This window comes from Calonectris borealis, chromosome 6, assembly GCF_964195595.1.
Source record: "Calonectris borealis chromosome 6, bCalBor7.hap1.2, whole genome shotgun sequence".
In the NCBI taxonomy this organism is placed as follows: domain Eukaryota; kingdom Metazoa; phylum Chordata; class Aves; order Procellariiformes; family Procellariidae; genus Calonectris; species Calonectris borealis.
Genome location: NC_134317.1, coordinates 7,267,925 through 7,290,737, shown reverse-complemented (window position 1 = coordinate 7,290,737; position 22,813 = coordinate 7,267,925). Strand labels below are relative to the sequence as shown.

The 22,813-nt window shown below is 40.6% G+C and overlaps 1 protein-coding gene across 1 annotated transcript in view; it reads left to right on the top strand.

The window, feature by feature from the left end:
- Nucleotides 1-22,813, top strand: part of THSD7B (thrombospondin type 1 domain containing 7B) — a 271,437-nt gene that overhangs the window by 178,758 nt on the left and 69,866 nt on the right. The window contains exon 14 of the mRNA XM_075152722.1: nt 10,922-11,100. Coding sequence (XP_075008823.1) covers nt 10,922-11,100 — 179 coding nt within the window. The remainder of the gene's footprint in view (nt 1-10,921; nt 11,101-22,813) is intronic.

The following is a 22,813-nucleotide window of genomic DNA, read 5'->3' as shown; positions in this document are numbered from 1 at the left end:
GGGATGCCTCCTCCTCCCTAAAAGTGTGGGAGTAGTAGGTGGTCTTGGCACCGTCGGTTAATGATAACATGTTAGACCCCGTGTTCAGACTATCCTGCCCTTCTTCTGGCATTTGGGTTTAATTAAGTATTACAGTACTCCTGTTTCTCTCTGTGGTTTCCCCTATGTGTCTCTGTAGTATATCTCTCCGTGGCCTTTTTATTACAGAAAAATGACTGTATTACTTACCAGGACAAAGCTTTTCAAAGACTGCTTGAGTAAGAAGTTTCAGCTAAAAATTGACCTTATTTTCTGCCCAACCCATCCCCTGGCATGGGAATTAAGGCTGGGTTTGGATCACGGGTGGCCGAAAGGTGTTGCCAGCTGCAGATGGGGCTGTCCTACCCTCGTGTCCCCACTTCAGGACTCTTCAAAGCCGCTGTCACCTTTGACTGCTTTTCTGCTATCTCAAAGCTAAATAGCTTCTAAATTTAGCCCTGAAATCTCGGCTGGGTTCTCCTTTGGACCTCTTTCCAACATTTCTGCACATCTCCTTGGGTGTGCAGTGACACTCTTAATTACAGCTGTGGCTGCCGGGGGAGCTGTGAGCGCAGAAGCAGAGCCCATAAAGGACCTGCCCTCCATTTCTTGTTTGACTACAGAATTTTTACATTTTGCTGTCATAACAGTGCTCAAAGAACATTGATTTATTCCCTATCTTTTCCTTTCCTTTTTTCTAAAATCTATTTGCCATAAGAAAATTTGGCCACAGTTCTTCCTTCCTAGATGTTAAAAGACTTATCAAATGAAATTGGATCACAAGACAACTGTTCAGACATTGCTGTTCTCTATGTTTTTCTGGCAACAGAATCAAAGGTAAACAGCCATCAAAAAAGTTATTTCTGAATGGGTCAAACTGGCTATCAAAGAAGCTTATTTAAAGCAAGGTAAGACTTCCCCTGAGGCATTAGTACGTAGAAATGCACATTCTTCTAGACCTTTATCTTCTTACAGAAAGCAAGCATGCATCTTATGAGGAAATATTTAGAGGATTAGCTATATGAGCAGCATCCTCTGTAGGTGCTGCATTTAGTCATAGCGATGTCTGTTGTTACTCCTTGGCTGTAAATATAAATCTTTATAGCATGTCTTTTTGCCCAAATTTCTTTTATGCTTTTTGCTGCATTCCATAAAATGACCCTTCTGAAGAGGCGACAGTACCAGAGTGTACGAAGGAATGATTTTTTACTAACCTCAAACAGGCTTTCTTGTGTTTGATGACCACCGTCAGCCTCCACTTGCTGGACCACCTCTGCCCACCCTTGCTCATGTCCGTGCCTTTTGTTTCTGTTATTAGGCTCAGTCAGTTTTTCTCTGTTTTTGACAGGTTGATTAAAGGTCTTCCATGGGAGTTGGGAATGTTTTTAGTGTAGAAATAGTAACTCGGTGTAGAAATAGTCTATCGAAGGTTTAGGAGAGCTGTGATAGCAAGTTAATGCACTGGGCGATCTACTGCCCTGGTTTCTGCAGTAGGCTACACTAAGAGTATCTCTTTGAAATGTGGCCCATCTCTTCGGCCTTAATAACGCATTTGTCACAAATATAGCCTGTTATGAAGCAAGGTTCTAATAAAACGTCACCATACAAAAATAGATTTAGATTTAACATTTTTCTCTCTCTATGTGTCATTCCATTTAATATGTTATATTGGAAGTATGAAGAAATACTGTTTTAGCCTAAGCCTTTTCATGAATTATGTACTCTGGTGTTAAGACCTCTACACTTTTCCTACTCATGGAGAACTTCATGATCCTTTTGAGACGTGTAGCTGTACTGGGAAGTGACATGTACTGGTGGTAGTTCACAGGATTCCTCTTGTGTCTTACGTGGGGTTTTTTCAATGTTTTTTAACTGATTGCCTTTTATACAGCTCTGATGAGCAGGACTTTCAGGCAAATAGATGGATGACAAATCATTTTTAAGTGGAAAGTCGCAGTTTCATATCTTTACCGCTGGTGGGGAGCCCTGTGCCAGCTGGACATAGCAGGCATTTTAGTGGATTTCAGTGAGTATTAAGGGATTTCACGTCTGAGATACTCTGAAGATCTTCAGAAACAACATCGTGTGTTTCTGCTTGTATGGAACAAAAGTCCTACAAAACTAAGAATTCCACTTTTTGCACATAGGCCAATGTCTGAATAAAATGAACTGACTGCCTGAGCAGCAATGAGTTTGCTGGGGCACTGCATACAGCGATAAAGTTGGCATGAAAGGGGGAGACGGGCATGTCGTGGATATCTTTTAAGGTGCCTGATGCAGACTGCTTGATCAAAGAGTTTGGGAGACCAACTCAGAAACATAGCAACAGCTGAATTTAAAAGATTTGAGGAAATGAGCCTGAATTAGGAAACGTGGATAAAATTAAACTTCAGCTCGGTCTGCTCTAAGGATTAGCGTAATGATATTGATGAGTAACTGAGAATTTATCTTACCTTAGTTTATTCCTGGGTCTGAGATATACTTTGAAATCTCTCTGTCCTCCAAGGTTTGCAAATGAGGATGGTGTAAATTAAATCACTGAGAGCTTGGTTTGCAAAACTTCTAATATCCCTCACTACAGACAGAGATTGCCTCTGTGAAATCTTGGATCTCATTTGTAGTTGCTAACATGGAGGAGTGACCATTAAGAATCATATTATTCAACAAGATTGCATCGCTTTCTGTTTCTGTCTGAATTCATTGAAGTCCCCCAGCAGCGGAGATTGAACTACACAACCAGAGTGCTCAAAGTCACGCTGCAAAATTGAAACAAAAGTCTATCAGGAATTCAGTACATCAGTACTCTGTGCTGGGGCCCGCTAATGTCACAAAAATGTCCTATTTCCATTTCAAGGTTCTCCATCATCTAAACGAGTTGTGCTGCTCTCCTCGTGCCTAAGCTGTGGAAAACCAGGACGGTTCCCTTTCCTAAAATCCTGTTTCCATCAGATGTTTTTTATAGTACAGCTTTATTTAAGAAGGTCAGATGCCTTTGTGTCCCTGCCTCTGTATCAAGGTGACCTCTAATAGCAGGAGTGAAACTCCTTATCCGAGCAGGCTGGACCTCGCAGCAGCTACCTGGCGTTCCGAAAAGCGCTCGCAGATCTTCCGAATGTCAGTAACGGTTAGTGGCATCTTTAAAACAGCGCCAGTATAATTAAAGCATGTAGTTAGGTTTCTCATTTAGCGTCGATGAGACGAGAAGGAATTGAGGCAGTGTATTGATTTAAATGTATTGATCTGAGGGGTCACTGTGTCACTCGCCTCGTGATGGCGGGGAGGGAGGCGAGGTCGCTGCGGGCTCAGAAGCTTCTCCCTGCCTTTTCAGTGCCTGTGTGACCTGCTCTGCCACAGAGGCCTTTACACTCGGTAATACCGCTCAAGTTTGTAAATTAAAGTACAAGGAATGTACATTTAAAGTAAAAAAAAAAAAATAAAAACAATTTTTTTTCATGTTGTTATCAGCCTTCTTGATAAGATTAATTGCACGTGGATCTAATTGCTTTGTGTTCCTTTCTTCTGCAGAGTCATCTGGTGGTTTATTTTGTCTGAAATAAGAGCAGTATTATAATGAAAATACTTGCTAATTATCAGGATACAAGGAAATGCATCAGCGTTTCCCATTCTGTACAATGGAAATGGTCGCGTTGTTGTCCGAGGGAAGTTGTCTAAATGAGGCTTGTCTGTGTCTTGGGGTCGCAGCTCGGCAGCTGAACTGAGGTGACATATTGTGCGGACAGCGCCTGACGTCCTGTCTTTAGAAACTGGCAGGGAGATGCTCTCCGCGGAGGGCCCCAAACTCTGAAATTGAGTTTCTCAGTATGCTCCAGCAGAACCTGAAACCATTGACCTTCAGGCCATATATGATTTACTGATGGGGGCAGATATTTTTGGTGACATTTGGCGGCAGCTTTCTCCCAGTGATGGGCCCTTGGCTCTGGAAGATGCTTCCTGCCTGGTCCAAATTGCCCAAGTCCATATTGAACTTCAGAGCACTCTGCAACGTGCATCTGTTTTCCGAGCTACCGTGCTGTTGGGCCTCTGAGAGAAGTCAGATGAAGGAGAAAGAGCGGAATTTGGCGGTCTGTGGACAATTTAGTTTTGTCTTCGTGATGTATTGTGGAAGTGTGTTCAGCCTTTAAAAAAAGCCTTATTTTATTATATAAATCTCATAAAATAAACACAATCTCAGGTTTGTTTTAAAAATCTGTTTTTACTATGAATTGAGTCGCCTGAAGAACATAGATGCTAAACAATTCATAATAAAGTACAGTGGGATGAGTTTCTTTCCTGATGTTCAGAGGATGAGTACACTGATAAAAGAAAAAAAAAAAGCTACTCCGTTTTGTTTGGGCAAAGGAGATGATTATCCCAGGGCAGGGTGATGACCAAAGTATATAGAAAAACACAGCTGAGCTACTTCCCTAGCTACTATTGATCCCAGTGGATGCATTTTTTATTTGAGTAAGGACTTTCTTAAGATGTCAGGGCTCCCAAGCAGCCAGCCCAGCCCGTCGCTGCGGGGGAGCAGCCCCAGGAGGAGAGGGAATCATTTCTACAGCTGGTTTTGGAGCCCAGACAGGTTTGTGAAGTGGATTTCTGCCTGTCCGCATCGAAAGTTCCCTGTGAGATGAATGTACGCTGTGAAGTCCTATTTATTTGCGCTATTTATTTGCACTCAGAAGGCAGCAGACGAGTCTCTCTTCTCCGGAAGGGTTCTCAGCTTGTTCTGCAATCTGTTACAAGGAATGTGCTAATTAATGGAGATTTCCTTATTTAGTTAAAAGATTAAATATATTAACTATTACGCTTTGTGTGTAACTCAAAGTGTAAGCTTGCAAGTTCTTTAAGGAAGAAAACTGTAATGCAAAATCAAAAGAAATTAGGAATCATAATGCAAAGTCAGCATCAACCCGACTGCCTTGTCAGGATTTATAGACTGTGAAATTGAGCAATAAATCCAAACTTTGGATGAATTTCAATAACAATAATGTTGAGTTAAACTTACCAGCGTTTTTTACAAGTCCTCTCTGGTCTATTTAGAATCTATAATCAGTCTGCTAGGAGCTCACAAGAGCATGTGCCTCTGTTGAGAAGAGCAAGTGGGAATAAGTTAGCTAAGGGGGTCCATTATTTGAGCTTTGCAAAATATTTGATGTAGTAGTTATTTTTGCTTGGTTTTTGGGTTGTGCATTTACTGAATGTATTCATTAGATTATCTCTTGAATTTCCCAGCTAGCAAACTAATAATACATAAAATCTCTCAAATCCTTGCAAATTAAAAAAAAAAAAAACCACAAACGTTTGTTCCATGGCAATATTACATCCTTTTCAGATGCAACTGAGTTTAAGACTCCCAGACTTATTCTGCTTAGTTTCCTTCAGTTAATAATGTTCTCCCTTGAAGCAGGATTTAAATGTTTGGACCTGGATTGCTTAGGATGAGGTGCTCCCCTTGTAGCTCACAAGCTTCTGGAGCCTTCGGTCATGCCGGCTGGCCCATGGCCAGCGGCTGCCTTATCCGCGGCACGCTGGGAGAGCCCCAGCTGTAGGGCTGTGGTCAGCTGGTAGAGTTAGTCTCTTAACTGCGGTCCGTGCTCGATGCTGAGTTTTAACCTGAGTTAAAACATGAGGTTTGCTTTGTAGGAGTTCCCAAAGCTTCAGCTGAGCAGAATCTGGCCCACCGAGCGCCATGGTCCACCAGGTCTCCTTATAAAGTCTTTCGCTATTAGACTTTTAGCACCACATGGATTTACTGGTGTTATTCACAGTCAGTAACCAAATGAATGTAAATATTAATTGCAAAATGAATCAATTTTTTTTTTCTCTACCTTTGGTCTGTGTAATTAGAAACGTTTCTTCTCTGTCACTGTCCACTCTGCTGCTGCCTTGTTCGTCAAGGGGTGATCTCTTTTATCCTGTAGACTCCAAGGGAAATTACTGGTGTTATTAGCGGCGGCAGTTGCGGTGATGCACAGAATTGTCCCTCTCATAGTAATGACCTTGAGTTTTATGAAGCACCTCAAGGTTTACCAACAAGGGTAACACCACTAGAAGTTTGTTAATTGAAATGATGAAATATGTTATAGAGAGGATACAAATGAGTTTAAAGCCAATTCAATTAGAACTGCATCTGTTTCCAAAGCTGCTGGAGAAATGTTGTTTATTTTCGAATCACTTTTAAGTCAGCCTCTTGGAATCCTGTTGGCACTGTTGTTTAACGCTGTGTGCAGACCTTACACCCGCAGCAAATTTATCATTTGGAAATGCAACAATGGCGTGAATGCCAGTGTTTTACGTTAGCTTGTAAACCCACTAATCGCCTGCTTCTCCCACCACGATCCGTTTGCGAATGTAGAGGGGGGCACGGAAGGACACTGCAGCCCCTCGCTGGCTGTGCCTGGTGTGACATGTACGGTGTCTTGTGTAGGTGGGAAAGCAATTGTGCTTCTGCAAAACTCCCCCCCAGCACTGCAGTGCAATCCACAGCCTCCTTGTGCTTCTGCGCCGCTGACACCCACCAGCCCATCATCCAGCTGCCTCCTATTGCCTTGGCTCTTTTGGGTTGCACAGCAAAAATGAGACAATTACAGTTTTTACACCATGTATTTGAGCCTTAACCTCCGACACCCACCAGACCATCACCCTCACTTTATTCATCTACCTGCTATTGCTTTGTCTCGGGCTGCACAGAAGAAACGAGATGAGTAACGGTTGCTACGTCGTGTGTTTGAGCCTTCCCAGTAATCCTGTGTAATCTGTGGGTGCTTTGTTGATTATAGACACTTTAGGGAAGAGACTCCATTTGTGGCTTGTAGAGCAGCAAGCACATTGTTCTTAACGAATAAATAATAGTAAAATGAGCTGTGCAGCCTAGGTAAATGCATTTGTTCATCCCGTTATGTTGGCAGTGTCTCAGTAGTAAAACAATAGCACTTAAACATAGAGAAGGTTTCTTTGATCATCCGGCTCAGTTTTTCCTGCCAGTTCAGGACTATTCCCAGTAGTACGTTTCAAAGTGCCTACTTAAATAGCCCATGCACTGGTGTTTCTGTTGCTACCTCCTGCGACATCTCTGTGCAGCTCCAGCTCTGTGGCGTTCAGGAGCCTGCTGTTGGTTCAGATAGGACAGAGGCTTTCATCTGTTTTTTCTAAATAAAATGAGCTTTATTTTAACGGTATTTGAGATTTTGAGGAATAAAAAAAAAAAGAGGTTAAAGGAAGCTTCAAGAAATAATATAAGAACACATGGAAAGCAGGCTGAGCAGGGCTGGGGAGAAGAGGACATCTTTTTCCATAGAAGGACTTAGAAACTCAATGGATTTTTGGTACCAGGTTCTGCAGAGGAGAGAAAAACAGGGAATGTGATGGATGAGTGAGATGTTTAAGGATGATGCTGACGAAACCAGCTGCGTAAACTCAACCTTGAGTTAGCCTCCCCAGGCTGAGGACCATAACTCAGAAATGTGTTTATGCTGTTTCCTTTATTCATATTCTGTTATAGTGAGAAGTATTTCTCTGGATAATAGCCCAAATGTAGAATTCTTTATTAATAGGTTGTTTTAATAGCATATCTGCCTTGTTATTTTTTGTTGTTTTATATTATGCACCATGCCAATGCTACAAGTTTTCTAGGAATGCCAATACTAGGATTATTGTGGGTATTCAAATTGAAGTCTTTTCAGCCCCCTGACGGTGGCAATCCATTGCTTGGCTCCTACAGAGAAAAACAAATATCCTGTTCTCATAGGCGATGGATGAGCTGACTACAAGATTATTTACTAGTTTCTCATAAAAAGATAGCCATAAAGGAATTCTCTATCTGAGCAGAGAGGATACATCGCATAAAGAATTTTGGAAGAAAATTTTTGTTGAATGAAATCTTTGATCCGTGGGTATCTTGGCATAGGATTAACCTCAAGTGATTGATAGAAGAAATAATGGCAGCCTGTGAGAAGAGCTTGAAAGAAAGTTATGTTCCCATTTTGATTCTGTAGCATTGTTCACTATGGGGTATTGGCTTCCTCTGGGCAGTCTGGTAATTTAATGCTCTATCAGCTGGCTGTTATTTGTTCATACTTAATGTAATTTAGAAATATGGGTGAGGAAACTCAAAAAGTAATGAGCTGGCCTCTTAGCAACAGGACGTCTTTAGAAATTCTGTGGTTCTCTAAGGGATCCCCACAGCACTTCCCAGATGGAACACAATAGGTTTCTTTAGTTTTGTTTATTACTACTTTTCCTTCCTCTTCCTTATATTTCTTTTTCGTATTATATTTCTTTTTTTGTCTTATATTTCTTTTTATTATAGAGGTAAGTCTTGAACTGCCAAAAGGCTTAGCCCACTTTGCCTTCACTGATAAGTTGATAACCCCTCTGTCTAATCCTACTTTGAAACAAGGCACTTTCTTTGTTTCTGTTGAGAGTTAATTACCTAGGCTGTCACACAGCCCAAGGAAAAACGATATTTCATACGGTGGTGGAAGGGAACTCTTTGGAGAACTGCCTAAGAAATGCTTCTCATAAATCTATCATGAGAAAATTTCTTTTACTTATCATAATGTATTATGAATTACTTTGATTGGCAACCTACGCAGCTGGAATGCAATAGTAGTGGGATATTTGGGAGTTTCATTTGGGGGAAAAAAAGCGAGTCTATTTTGGAAATATTTGTATACGTGTGTGCACGGGTGTAATCTCACCTCCATGAGAATACAAAGCCTGCAAAGTTGAAGTATCTCAAACATGCAAACACCACTGCAACAGATTGGGTCGGAAATAATTAAGATACCCAATTCCAGTGGCTTTGGAGCTGCAAATGCAAAGGCAACACAACACAAGATACGAGGTAGCAGAGTAAACCCAAGCACGCCGTATGGGGACAGTTCTGCAGCTTTAGGGAAGAGTTACAGCGTGAGTTACTGGGGAGAAATGATCGCAGCTGTCAGGCTGCGGGGTGGCCGCCGAAAAGGGAGAGGGAACAGTACCATATAGAAGGAAAAAGGGAGAAGAAATAGAGCATTATTGAGCTGAAGAAGGGAACTGCTGTTGTTTCTAGCATTTTTTAAGGCACTGTTTACAAAAACAACATCAGTATTTCTTGTACTTCTAGAAGGAGGATGTTTTCTGGTGGGCGATGCCTAAATAAGTCTGAAACCTTTCCTGGTATTGACTTCAGCATGAAGACCAGGAGGGAGGGAGGCAGCGTATTGCTGCTGTGGGTTGATGCTCAGGATGTAACGCAGTCCTGGTTTGGAGTCAGCAGCAGTTTCAGACCCGGCAGAGCCAGTAAATCCAGCTCCAGACCAGAATAATCTCCGTGCCTCGGCCTCGGTGTGTCGCGGTTGTCTGGGGCTGTTGTCCGCGGGTTTTGGAGGGAAGCTGCTTCTGGGTTTGGGGAGGTTTTTTCCCCGTGGCTGCAGTGACTGTCACCTTGATAGAGAGTGGGGAAACCCTTCTTAAAAGAGTAATTGAATGAACTAATTTGGTATTCTGTGGGTAAGGAATATAGAGGGAGTGTTAGTGCGATGAAAACCAAACAGAAAGAAAGGGCATAAAAATGAGAAACATCAGAAATACGGTAGGGTTGAAATTCAGTTATTTCCATGACCATCCTTGCCAGAGCTGTCAGAGGGCCGAAGCCGCCTCTAATAAAGGCTGATCTCAGCAGCTGCTGACTTTCATGGTCTAACATGAAATCTCTTTTTTGCTTAAATTAAAGTAGTGCATACAGACATGACAAGCAGGTAATAGAAACTCGAGGAGAATGAATGCAGCATGGTAAGCAGGAAGGTACAGGAGCTATTTCACACTGCCAACTCGAGACTGGTGCCAGTAATTCCCCGGAGGTCCCGAGGGTTCGGCCACCCTCCACTGCCTTTCTGCACACCAGGAGCTCCATGGCCAGTGCTGGGCTCTGTAAAATCTCTCTTCCTACATAGAATCATAGAATCATTAAGGTTGGAAAAGACCTCTAAGATCATCGTGTCCAACCATCAACCCGACACACCATGTCCACTAAACCATGTCCCTAAGGGCCTCATCTAGCTACATGTCAGCTCCTAACCAGCTGTGGGGTTGTGCCTGTATGGAGGAACCTTGTTTTTTCCCTGAGAAACCCTGTTGGATTTTAATTCAGCAAGGTGTTGCTCCTGCAGATGTCTGGTATTCTGATTTTAAGAGGTGATGATCTTGGGAGGACTTTTATGTCAAGCCAGGTGAAGGTGAAAGCAGAGCTTTAAAATGCCATTTATCAAACCCAGAATAGGCAAAACAGTTGGGAAGATGTATAAAGAGAACTACCAGAAAGAAGCGGGAAGCAGGTTTCATCTGCTTCTCCCAAGAACAAATCCCAGCCGCTCCAGCTGGCAGGCTGCAGGCAGGTCCCTCACGCGTCTTGTGGGAGCTGCCAAGAGCACAGCTCTGGGGCCTCCACCGTCCTCTGGTTCTGTCTGCTGGGGAGAGAGCCTCCGACTCCCTGCCTGTGCCAGCTCTGCAGGTGGCGAGCATAATACTAAAGGAGTACAAAACTGGGCTGTACACTTAGTTCTCCAGAATTTATTATGGCCACAATCTCATAGGGAAGATAATCACCACCTCTTGGTGACCACCAGCTTCACAACAGATACTTTTGCCAGTGTGTGTCTTTTACATCAGTCAGTTTTATCATGGCCTTTCTAATGATCATTGGACTAAACCAAGTAGAAATTAGTGTTAGTCACTGCTGTTCTTTACAAATAATATCATAATCTCGCTTTGGGAAGGCGTTGTCAGTCTTGCCAAATGTCTTCTCTTTAAGAAGTTCTCAATTTTTTGTTGATTACACAGATTGCAGTGAGACATCTCAGAGGATCGGAGTTCATTAGTTGCGGTGATTAAAAGCTTTCTTAAATTTTTGGTTTAGGTTACATTGAAGAATCTTGCACGGTCCCTTGCCCGTTTGATTGCAAATTAAGCGATTGGTCCAGTTGGTCCCGTTGCAGCTCTTCCTGTGGACCAGGGGTGAAAGTCCGATCCAAGTGGCTTAAGGAGAAGCCCTACAATGGAGGTCGCCCCTGCCCAAAGCTGGATCTCAAGAATCAGGTGAGTGGCATTAAATAGCCAACAGAAATCTCTCTGTGCTTACTGTATTTTTAATTGTGATCAAAAAGTACTGTGCTGGTGAAGAAATTAAAAACAAGAGTTCTCTCTGGGACCACACCTTGTGTCAGATTTTGTAGGCAATCCTCGAACTTGAGGATTGAGGGGGAGATGCTCGTGTAACAGCAAAATTTGACCTGGAACACCATATTTCTTATATAAAAATTTTTATCTTCCAGAGCACAGGAAGACCTGGGCAAATAATCCCACCTGGACAGTATATAAGTATCAGGGAGCTCAGATGTCATGGATATTTTAAAAGTCTTTAATTCTCTCTGAGACTCTGGTTGCTGCAAAAACATTCGTTAAATATGTATTGCTATTTTTATCAAAATTTCCCTTCAACATAAGTTCCCTTGAACATTAATCTCTGTGTATTCAATATTGAAGTATCCCATCAGAGGAAAGTAATCTCTAAATTGCTACTCTTTAAAAAAGATCAGCATCTATTTAAATTCTATTTAATGCTGTATGCATTTCTGCAAAACTAATAGTGATTTTCTACATTTGCTGATTAATTCTCAACACTAATTTACACTGATGAAGTACTATTAAGTTTTGCCTTAGATTCAGCTATGAAAATTAATAGGACAGAAACAGTCATGCTGAAGGGCTTCATATATATGTTATGTATATATATATATAAATATGTTGCATAATATGCGTAGAAGGACTTTAACAGTATTCATACAAAGACTTATTTGTGTAGTGGCTTGTGGGTGCTAGCGCTGGTGGATCCAGTTGTTTTTCTGTGCAACCGTTGCTGCAGCAGTCGTGTCCTGGGATGCAGCACCGCTTCTAACACCTGATTCTGAAGTTGCCTCACTTTCTTCATAGTTTGGTTTTTTTCCTGTGAGAAACTTGGTAAATACTTTTTTTTCTTTTTTTCTTTTTCCTGATTGCTATTTGAAATTCATAGGCAATAGCCTGACAGAAGCAGCAGGGACTATGAAAATATAAAACCGCAATAAAGTGTATGTTGTCCATACCTCAGTGCTTTTCTTAATAGATCAGACAGATCACCAAAGAGGCAAAATGAAATCCCACAGTAAGTTGTATGGTAACAATAAGCTCCTTTGTAATGAAAAGGTACTGGGGTTTGTTACCCATACACACAGCAGACTACTTCCATTAAAAGTAAACTTATTGCTGTAAAGTGTTGCCTATTCCCACACACATTAGATTTGCTAATTTCAAAACCCTTTCAGAAGATATTAAAGGAAAGAAATTGTTTAAACTTGGAAATTATGTCTTTGTAAGGTTTATCAGTGCACCGTGCTTGCAAAGTGCCACGGCTGGTATTAATATAAATGTGGATGGTGCTTTTTGTCTCTTTACCAGGAACATATGTCTTGATCTAAAACCCACTGATTCATTAGAGGGCTTCCTATTGCAGGCTCTAGTAGTGGCACCTTAGAATTGCATTAAGGTCTGTTTCTTTAGGTTTGTGATTTTTTGGGTTTTTTGGGGTTTTGTTGGTTGGTTGGTTTTTGGGGTGGGGTTGTTTGTTTGTGTTTTTTTGTCTGGGTTTGTTGGGGTTTTTTTAGGATAGAAACAGAAGCTGTTTCTAGCTGTTTTAGCACACCAATGGATTACCTTCTTCCAGTTTAGATTTATAGGATTGGATCAGATCCTATATATTTCAGAGCTTTTAGAGTAAGAAGAAATTGTGCTAGTAAGGAAAGTGTCTGTGTATATATATGTATAGGTATGTACACTTAGATATGCCCACATATACACGTATTGCGTGCATGATTCTATTCGTTGCCTCCCCAAGCGCTTCTCAAACCTTTGCGCAGTTCGGAAGGAGTTTTGATCTGCACCCACTGGACTTTGACTTCCAGCACAGATTAGGCACACCGGGGTCCTTAGGCACACTGCAGCATGCACAAGTTGCCTACCCAGATGGTAAAGTAAATTAGCTGATCGCGCTGCTGTTTAGCTAAGCTGGACACATATCATTAATCCACTGCAAGGCAGATTGTCTTCTGTTCCCTCTGGTCTGGGCGGTGTTTAAATCCTAGAGCAAAGCTCTATAGATTCTTTATATATAAATATGTGACATCCTAATTATTTTTATATAATCCGGGTTAAATACCTGCAGTAAAATACTTGCTTTTGTTTGATATCAGACGTGGGAAAGCTAAATCACCTTGGTGCTGAGATTTGCTCTGTCTTTCACTGACTACTGTATTATATTGTGTTTTAGGCAGTTGATAAAGATATTAGGTAACTTAGAACCAATAATAAACTCCTCCAGGTGCCAGTAGATTTCCCTTATTATTTCCTTATTATTTTCTCCAGTATTTTTAGGTTTTGGTTTTTTTTTTAAATATTGCTTCTGAGCTTGGGTCTTGTTATTGCTTGATCAATTACTTTGAAGAACTCTCCGTTTTTCATTGTCTTATAATTAAAGCCCTCAGTCAGTTTGTGTCTTTTTCTCATTAAGCCAAATAATCTTTTCACCCTCTTCTTGTGAAGGGTGTTTTCTAGGCTTCTTGGCAGACCCCTGTATGTCTTTTTTTTCAGTGCCTTTCAGATATTTGACATAAATTTAACTACAGAGAGTGTTACTTAAAACACTATTCCAGCAATTCTCTCTTACCATGTCCCACCATGTCCGGGACCCTGCCAGTACAGATACTTTAGCAAAACTTGTGGATGGGCAAGGAGATAGGGGCAATTTGCATGATCAAAACAATTTATTTGATGAATGTAAGTAAATATTTGAGTCACATAAACTGTTTCGTAACAGGCTCTCCTCCTAGAGTCAGTTCAATCAGTGTGGTGCAGCTTGCTTGCGTATCTAGGACAGAACTTTTTAGCAGAAGTTTAATTTTATACAGAGATAACGACATGTCCTATTCCTGCATGATATTACGTCGGTTTGATGCTTTTAATTCCACAGAGGTTTTGGGTCTTCTGGAGTATCTTGAAGCCATTCTTTCGGATGTCTTCATCCCCCCCTGCCTCTCAAGCAGTCCACTCCTTTTGCAGTAGATGCGAGAAGTAAACTCAGAGTTAGGCGCATTAATTCCACTTTTATGTATTTCTTCTTCTCATTATAGTCGACGGACTAGGTTGAGCCCTTCCAGATTTTATTCCAGATTTTGTTATTTTCTAATAGAAGTGACAGTTTGTGTGGGCTGTATGCATTTGGTATTCTGATATAATCACTCGATTTGATATAGTCACTTCAGCCTTTAACTTCCTCTGTGTTATTGCCCTGTGAAATTAAAAGATGAATTACAATATTTGGGGGAAGAGATGACAGTATTTTAATGCAGATCCGTGTAATATGTTGAATTGCTTTCTTCTTGTACCTCTAAGTGTTTGAAAATTGTTGAAGAGATGGCTAATTACATTTTGCTCCATCTTTTAAAGAAAATGGGCATTGCATGTAGAAGCTGTGCAGCTCTTATCTAAGGATATGATTGCTTCTGAACAGCCAATTGGATTATGGGGTCAGCTGGCAGATGTTCTTGGCTGTGCAATGCATGTTAAAAGAGGTGTAGCATTTACATTTTTCTATTTCTGCTCTTATTTGAATGCACTTACACAGCGTGCAGTTGCTAAGCTATTTAATATGTAGTTCTACATGATGAAAGGTTAAATATGAGTTATGGGGGGTTTATTGCTTGAATATTCTTTTATAGGTTTTTAGGATTACTACAAGAATATGCATCTTATTTTAAAGACTCATGAATTCCAAGGATTATCTTTTTATTGATTGCTCTAATATATATTCTTGTCAAGATTTTCCCTCCTTCTCCTTCCTCCCCCTCTCTTACTCAGTCCTGCTAAAGGACAAATATCATAGCAAGTAGTTTATTCCCTTTATATATACTGTATATATTTAAGTAAACATTTTTAAAGGATTGAGAGCATTTGTAAAGGCAGACATAGCAGGAAAAAAAGGTAATGTATTTGAAATTTAAACTTACTTCTTTCTTTAAAATGAGTATTTTACTCTTAATGACATTTCCCAGTGTTCACTCTAGAATATGAGAAATACAGACAACTTGCACATTACAATTGCAAGTACTTTTCCTGAAATTGCATACAGAAGTTTAAAGAAAGGGAAAAGGAGGGCAGTGGTACATTTACAGATCAGATTTCTCAGAAGCAGGTGTGAAGACGTATGAATTTCTGGTAACCTTTTCATAGAAAATGACTGGTTTAGTCCTGCTTGCACTTCACACAAATTTTTTTGATCATCAAAAAATGTGTTAAATTTCTTTTCAAAAGTGAAAATCCTACAAAATTATAGGCTTTGAAAACTCACCATTAGAACGTACAAGATTGGATGGGCTCAGAGACTGCTGTTCGCTGTAGAAGCCGCTGTCTCTTGTGAGGCAAAGCTGGGCTTGCGCTAGAGGTGGGAGGAGGGTGTGGGTGTGTGATCTTTCTAATCTAGAATGTTAGGAAAGGTCTGTTCAGGAAAGGCCTTTTGTTAAGATGTTTCCAGGGCTTTTCACACTTTAATTCCTCAAAAAATCCACAAAGAAAACCAACACAGTAGTATGCAGACGAAAGCTTAATTTGCTGAGAGTCAGTAGCCGTTTCTCTAGGCAATTTTTGGCTCACATTTGGCAATTCCGTGATTCCGTGATCCAAAAATGCCCTTGGACTGTCAGAGGAACTCTGCCTACGGAAGAGCAATGTTGCATGGTTTATCACAGGACACTGTAATGAAACAAAGTCCATTTTTATTTAGGTAGGTAACTGCTCTCAGAGCAATAATTTTGCATACAATAAAGTTTCTGAATAAGCAATGTATAACACTACTGTATTTCTCCTGTTTTCCTTCCTTCAAGTTATATTCCTCTCCTTACTTGCTGACACAAAATATTTGCAACCTCTTTCATTTATCTTTGTCTCTTATCTGACTGTGAATTATTAAAATAGTATTTATTCTTTTAATCTTCAGTGTGTCAGACTATAAGAGTTTATTTTCATGCTTTGTTTTGGTGTAATACTTGGTTGTACTCTTTCTTTGCATAAATGTATCTTTTATACATACATATGTATATGCAGGAGAATTTTCAGTGTCAAAAAAAAGCGAGAACCTCCGGGTTTCCTTACACTTTTCTTGCTGTGACTGAAAGTTTTGATACTAAACAGTAATTTAGTTCATTAAATGAGCGAAAGTAGCAAGCCGAATCTGTGTAGCCTGAGCACTACCTCCCCCCAAGTGAGTGTCTGGCGAGTCCACCCTGCGGGTGGGTACTGCTTCGCTTCCGAAGGAAAATACAGCCATCTCCCGTGTTGTCCTGCAGGATAATAACCCTGTAGCCTCTACTCTAATTCCCAGCATATATTAATTTTGTATGCAGCTTCAATAGCTATCCACACTTGATTTTCATTTCTCCTGCAGGTTTTCTGTTGAATGAAGAGTCATATAAACATATTTTCACAATTGCCACTTGTGGTGGGTTGACCCTGGCTGGACGCCAGGTGCCCACCAAAGCCGCTCCACCACTGCCCTCCTCAGCTGGACGGGGGAGAGAACATATGATGGAAGGCTCCTGGGTCGAGATAAGGACAGGGAGATCACTCAGCAATTACTGTCACGGGCAAAACAGACTTGACTTGGGGAGAAAGATTAATTTAATTTATTACCAATCAAATCAGAGTAGGATAATGAGAAATAAACCCAAATCTTAAAACACCTTCCCTCCACCCCTCCCTTCTTCCCGGGCTCAACTTCACTCCCGATTTCTCTACCTCCTCCCCCCGAGCGGCGCAGGGGGACGGGGAATGGGGGTTATGGTCAGTTCATCACACGTTGGCTCTGCTGCTCCTTCCTCCTCAGGGGGAGGACTCCTCACGCTCTTCCCCTGCTCCAGTGTGGGGTCCCTCCCACGGGAGACAGTCCTCCACGAACTTCTCCAACGTGAGTCCTTCCCACAGGCTGCAGTTCTTCACACACTGCTCCAGCATGGGTCCTTCCCACAGGTGCAGTCCTTCAGGAACAGACCTCCAGCGTGGGTCCCCCATGGGGTCACGAGTCCTGCCAGCAAACCTGTGCTCCAGCGTGGGCTCCTCTCTCCATGGGTCCACAGGTCCTGCCAGGAGCCTGCTGCAGTCCAGGCTTCCCACAGGGTCACAGCCTCCTTTGGGCATCCCCCTGCTCTGGCGTGGGGTCCTCCCCAGGCTGCGGGTGGATATCTGCTCCACTGTTAGCCACCTGCAACCCATGGAGGTTATCTGCTCCACCATGGACTTCCATAGGCTGCAGGGGCACAGCCTGCCTCACCATGGTCTTCACCAGGGGCTGCAGGGGCGTCTCTGCTCCGGCGCCTGGAGCACCTCCTCTGTGCAGTTTTTTTTCCTCCTTTTTAAATACATTATCCCAGAGGTGCTACCACTGTCACTGATGGGCTCGGCCTTGGCCAGCAGCAGGTCCATCTTGGAGCCGGCTGGTGTTGGCTCTGTCGGCCATAGGGGAAGCTTCTGGCAGCTTCTCACAGAAGCCACCCCTGTAGCCCCCCTGCTACCAAAACCTTGCCACGCCAACCCAATACACCACTCATGAAAAGCTTTAGCCTTGCAAAAATGGAGCAGTTTAACAGCTTCCTCAAAAGTATTTTTCACTTGGCTTTTTTTTCTATATAGCTCCTTTAAACTTCTCGTTAATAATAATTCATCTTGATATATGGTGTAATGCTATTTTCTGTAATTGTGAGAGTACATTTGCACTTTGTGAAATTAAATATCTTACAATGCCAGTCTCCTTCCTAGAATTGTTCTGAATCCACAAAAATTAGCAGCCTTGTGCTAATTGATTAAACTACATTTTTCAGCCTACTACAGCCCCTACCAAGTTCTTCGTGAAATATGTATCAAAGCAGGACTTTTTGCTGTAAAAGGAAGTGATATGTTTGCATCTCTGGAACTGAAAATTTACCCATGATTATTTCTGATTCAAATACAATTCCTATGGTTTTTGTTGAAAAAAAAATTTATTGTTCAATATGATAGCATACTGCAAAATACAGTGAAAGACAGGAGTTACAGCAAAGTGCTTTGTCCTGTTTATTTCTCTGCAGAGGAGATGGAATTAAATGGAAAATCAGCCACAGAAGGTCTGGTGGGCCAGTGGAGAAAGTATTAGCATTTCACCTAAGGAACTGACGTCAGATTGGTTTGGGCAGTATTTTTTAAGGAAAGAAGTTTGGTTTGTGCCGAGTCTCTCGTGGACAATATGTCATGTTGGAGGACCAGCATACGCTGTGTGTCATAAATCAGCGTGACAGCGTCTAACACTGAGACTGAACTTACTCTTGCTTGTCTTTGTCCTAGGAGCAGGAGAACACAAAGGATTGATGCCTTGGTTATTCCTTGGCAGCAGATTTAATCTTGGTTGGTTTTTTTCCCCTCTTTTCTCCCTTTAGAAAGTTTTCTATTTCTTTTCTGCAAAGTTTTGCAGTGTAATTTTTTCTCAATTTTAGGTTCACAATTGTTAAGGAAGGGGAAAACTGCATAATAGTTAGAATAAGGATGTAGCTTCTGTTCTAATTGGAACAAACCCAAGAATATTCAGAATAAAAAATGTTGCTACGTCTTCACCTTTTCATATGGTAGAAGATGTGAAAAACAGCTATTTGACATCATGCATTTTATCACATGTGACTTCAGAAACAGTGAATTACACAGAATTATCCCTTTTCTTGCTTTTGGCAAGTTAAATGAAGGTTTTGACACATTTTCCTTATCTTTACTGTCTTTTATAATTTCTTTGTGTACAAAATTAGTTTCCCAAATATTATCTTGCTGATTACAAAACAATGTTTGCTATAATAGAAGACATGAATGTGGAAATTCCTTTTTGAATGGATTTTAAGTCAAGTAAATTAATTGCAATGATTTATAGTTCTGTAGAACCTGCCACATAATTTCAAAACTTTTCGAAGTGTGAATGCAACAGGATATTGGCAAGATGTTGAACGGGAGTGCATTAAGCAGAAGGCAGCCCAGCTCTGTCCGATCTAGGGAGCTTGTGTGTGCAATCTGAATCACGGTGCAGAGCATCCAGCCTGAACGAAGGTTGGGTTGGGTTGAGTTGGGTTGGGTTGACTTGATAAAATAGGTACTGGCATTGGCCTGATTTAGCATCTACTACCGTCAGAAACCAGTGTGAGGCTATTCTAGGAAGAAGCTTTAAGAAAGGATGTCACGGCAGTCTGCCCCCAGCTCTGATGTGGGGAAGACTGCGGTAAAGAAATGAGTTTCTTCTCTGCAGGGCAGAGTATCTCATATATCCTTTGGTCAGCCAAATATCTAAGTCTGGATGTGTCTCATACAGCCCTCTATATGGACGTCTTCTGCATTCGCTCTGCTAGGTATGCAGCTCTAGCTTGGTTATTAATTAAGATTTTGGCCACTTTTTTCATTTTTCCAGAGGACAGCAGTGTCTGTTAGGACTGAATTTTCTCATCCATATATAGCAGATTCTGCGTCCCCTCAGTTTAAAGTTGTCCAAATTCAGTTGGTTGGCTTTATTCTTAGAAGAATAGAGTTTGTTAAAGGTGGTCTGACTCACCTGCATGCCGTGAACATATCTTGAGCATTCAAAGCAGAAAATTCCTACTTTCTGACTCTCCTTTATGAATAAGAGAGAATAATTGGAAATAAAGTTGCTGCTCAAACAGGGAAAATAGACATGAAGACGTATGCTATGTGAATTCATCTGTCAGAGCTACTGCGAAGCCCAGGAATGCTCAGGCACCTCTTGCATCTCTTAAAATAACCCTGGTCTTGCCTTTTTTAAGTATTTAATATTGCTGTGTTGTTCCATCTACAGCATTTGTCATTGATTAATACTTAACAAGTGTGAATATTTTTTCTGGTGCAGACATTTCTTGTGGCCATTTCCCAGAAATTATCCCCATCTCATTTGTTCGGTTTGCTTCGTTTTATGCACTGTAGCTGATTGATAGATTCAGAAATGGATTTTATTTTCTTTTTATGTTGTTTAATTGGTTTCCTCCTCCAAGACAGCAGAATAAAAGTGCAAACGACCTTCTGTATACCTCTTGGTCTCTCCTCACCTGACTGGAAGGATTGTGCTGGGCTCGCCATCAGCTAAATGTGTGCATTTGAACTGCGAGTTGAATACATGAATTTTGCATCTTTTTTAGGTGACAGCATCAGGATCGTCAGCATTACCAGATTGCTAGCTGGAATATAAACCAGCTAGATTTTTGGATTTCAAGGCCCAATTACAGCTTTCTGAGCGGTTGTCAAATACAACCCCCGTGTCAGGGAGGTCTGTTGTTTGCAAGGACTGTTTTCCAAAAGTTGAAATCAATTCTAGTCACATGCAGGTGGGTTTGGGGAAAGAAAGGAGAAATTAAAGCTGTCTCCACTGTACAGCTGTCTGGGGCTCTCCCTGCCTCCTGAAGTCCCTGTTTCAGCAGGGACACTAAGAAAAGATTTGCAAATATGACTTTGCACAAATTCAGTTAATCCTTCCTCATTACTTATAGATTGTGATACGTCTTTGTGTTATAAATAAGTGTGTTGCAGGCTATAGCCACCAGTAGAAAAACTAAAGATGAGTGGATTTTTATGTATGAATGAAACGCCAAAGGATAGATGATTCTTCTCCAATAAGATGTATATTCTGTTCTGTCCAGCTTTATTTACTGCTTCTCACTTGAGGAGTGCATAAATCAGCACTCCTGTGTAGTCTGCTGTGATTTCTTGCTTAATTAAAAGTTATGAGGGCTTTTAATCCATCTATAATGTATATTATTTTTGAGTCAGCTGTTTCCCGTATTGTAACTTAAGCAGGAAACTTGCATCATTTTATGAAGGGAACATTTTGTGAGCCCTCGTACTCACTGACAGATGTGGCACACAACAGTGTCTCAGATGTTCCAGATCGACTTTGGAGTTCAAACTCAGAACCAAAGATAATTAAATAGAAAATTAATAAATTTTACCCAACGTCGATTATAGTTTGATGACAAATATAGTCTGTGTTTGGTAGAGATACAGATTGATTTTAAAAGGGGTGAGACTAATTTGTGGTTTCACAGTAAACAGATGTTAGCAACACTTTAATAATTTAAAAAGCAGGTTTAAAATGGTTATTTACGTTTTAATGGAGAATTAATTTGGCTCTAGTATTGAACCACACGCTGTTGTCAAAACAATAGCGAAAACAGTTTTGATATTTTATTTTAGTTTGGTTGTTGGGTGATTATTTTTTTTAGTCGCTAGGTTACTGTTGTGTTTTTTCTCTAATTAAAGTTATAACCAGCATGCATTATAAAAACAGATTTTCCTCCATATGAGTTACTGTTGAAGAACAAACATAGTATGCAAACTTCAATTTTTGTAGTGATAGGAGAGATGGCTAGCTTGAGAATTTCTGCAAAATTTGAAAAATTTTAAGTGAACAGTTTTGACTGTTTCAGAGCACTCGTCTGATTTGAACTTCGATAGGTTTATCTCCTCCTTTCTCAAATATTATCTTTATTATTTGAAAACATGTGCTAGTTCCACTAGCAAACCTTTGAAATTTCTGAGGACGTTTCGGTGTCCAATCCTGGCGTTATAGATTTCAGGTGAAAAGATTTGATGTCAGTTTGGATTTCATTGATGGCAATGGGTTTTTGCCACGGGTTTCGGCAGGAATAAGACATTCATATAGCTGTGAGTCAGCTGCCCTCTGTTGGTTAGTTCAGCTTTGCTGTGATTTCATTTGTGTTTCTTGTGACTTCTGGTGGGATGGATGGGAAGAGCCTTCTCTGAGTCCCACCTGCCGGTCGTCTGTTTGAAATCAATGAGGTCCTTCCAGTAATCCACCTCTGCTCGACCTGAGGTGTAACCACTGCGAAATGCTCACCTTCTCTGAACCTTACTTTTAAGTTTTGGATTTCCTAAATAAATTCGTATGTAATTACAGTGCTGTCACTGAACAGTCTTAATTGTTTCTGAAACAAAAATTTGTTCCTGTTTTTTTTTAAACCCTTTTCTTTAAAATAGTGGTTTAGAATCATTAAAAAAAATCGTGAAATTCATTTTTACTTGATGAAAAGGGTTTGCTATAAAATCCTGTAGATAATGACCCATGCCACATTAGATAAAAACTGTAGATGTCTTTTGGATAGTCAGAAAGATTTTTTATCCAGGTTCTTCTGCAGGAGTTTGAGAATTGGACAATTATTATTAATTAGTATGAACTTTGGCAATTAGAAATGCTAAACCAAAGAATATCTGTCAGTTCTACTGGTTGGTCTACATTCAACAATTTATTCCAACATCTGTTAAGTTTAGGTGTCCTTTATGCTCTTATAAGTTAGTTTTAAATTATGACTTTCAGTTTTAAATTATGACTTTACTAAATAAAGATGAGAATTTTTCCTTTTTTGAGTAAGTGACATTATGTGGTTCATGAACTTTCTGATTAACTACCAGGCATGAAGGTATTTTCATTCTTGTTCTGAAGAGTCTGAGTAAAGAGAGTAATGTTGAAAAATGGTAAGGTTTACCAGCCCCTTCTGAGCAAGTCTTTGAAAAGTAATGAAGACTTAGTCATATGCTACTTTTATAATGTCTTATTATATATGTATTTAACATATATAATATGTTATATTATAACATATATAATGAATTAATATACATTTGTTAGTGCTGTTATCCA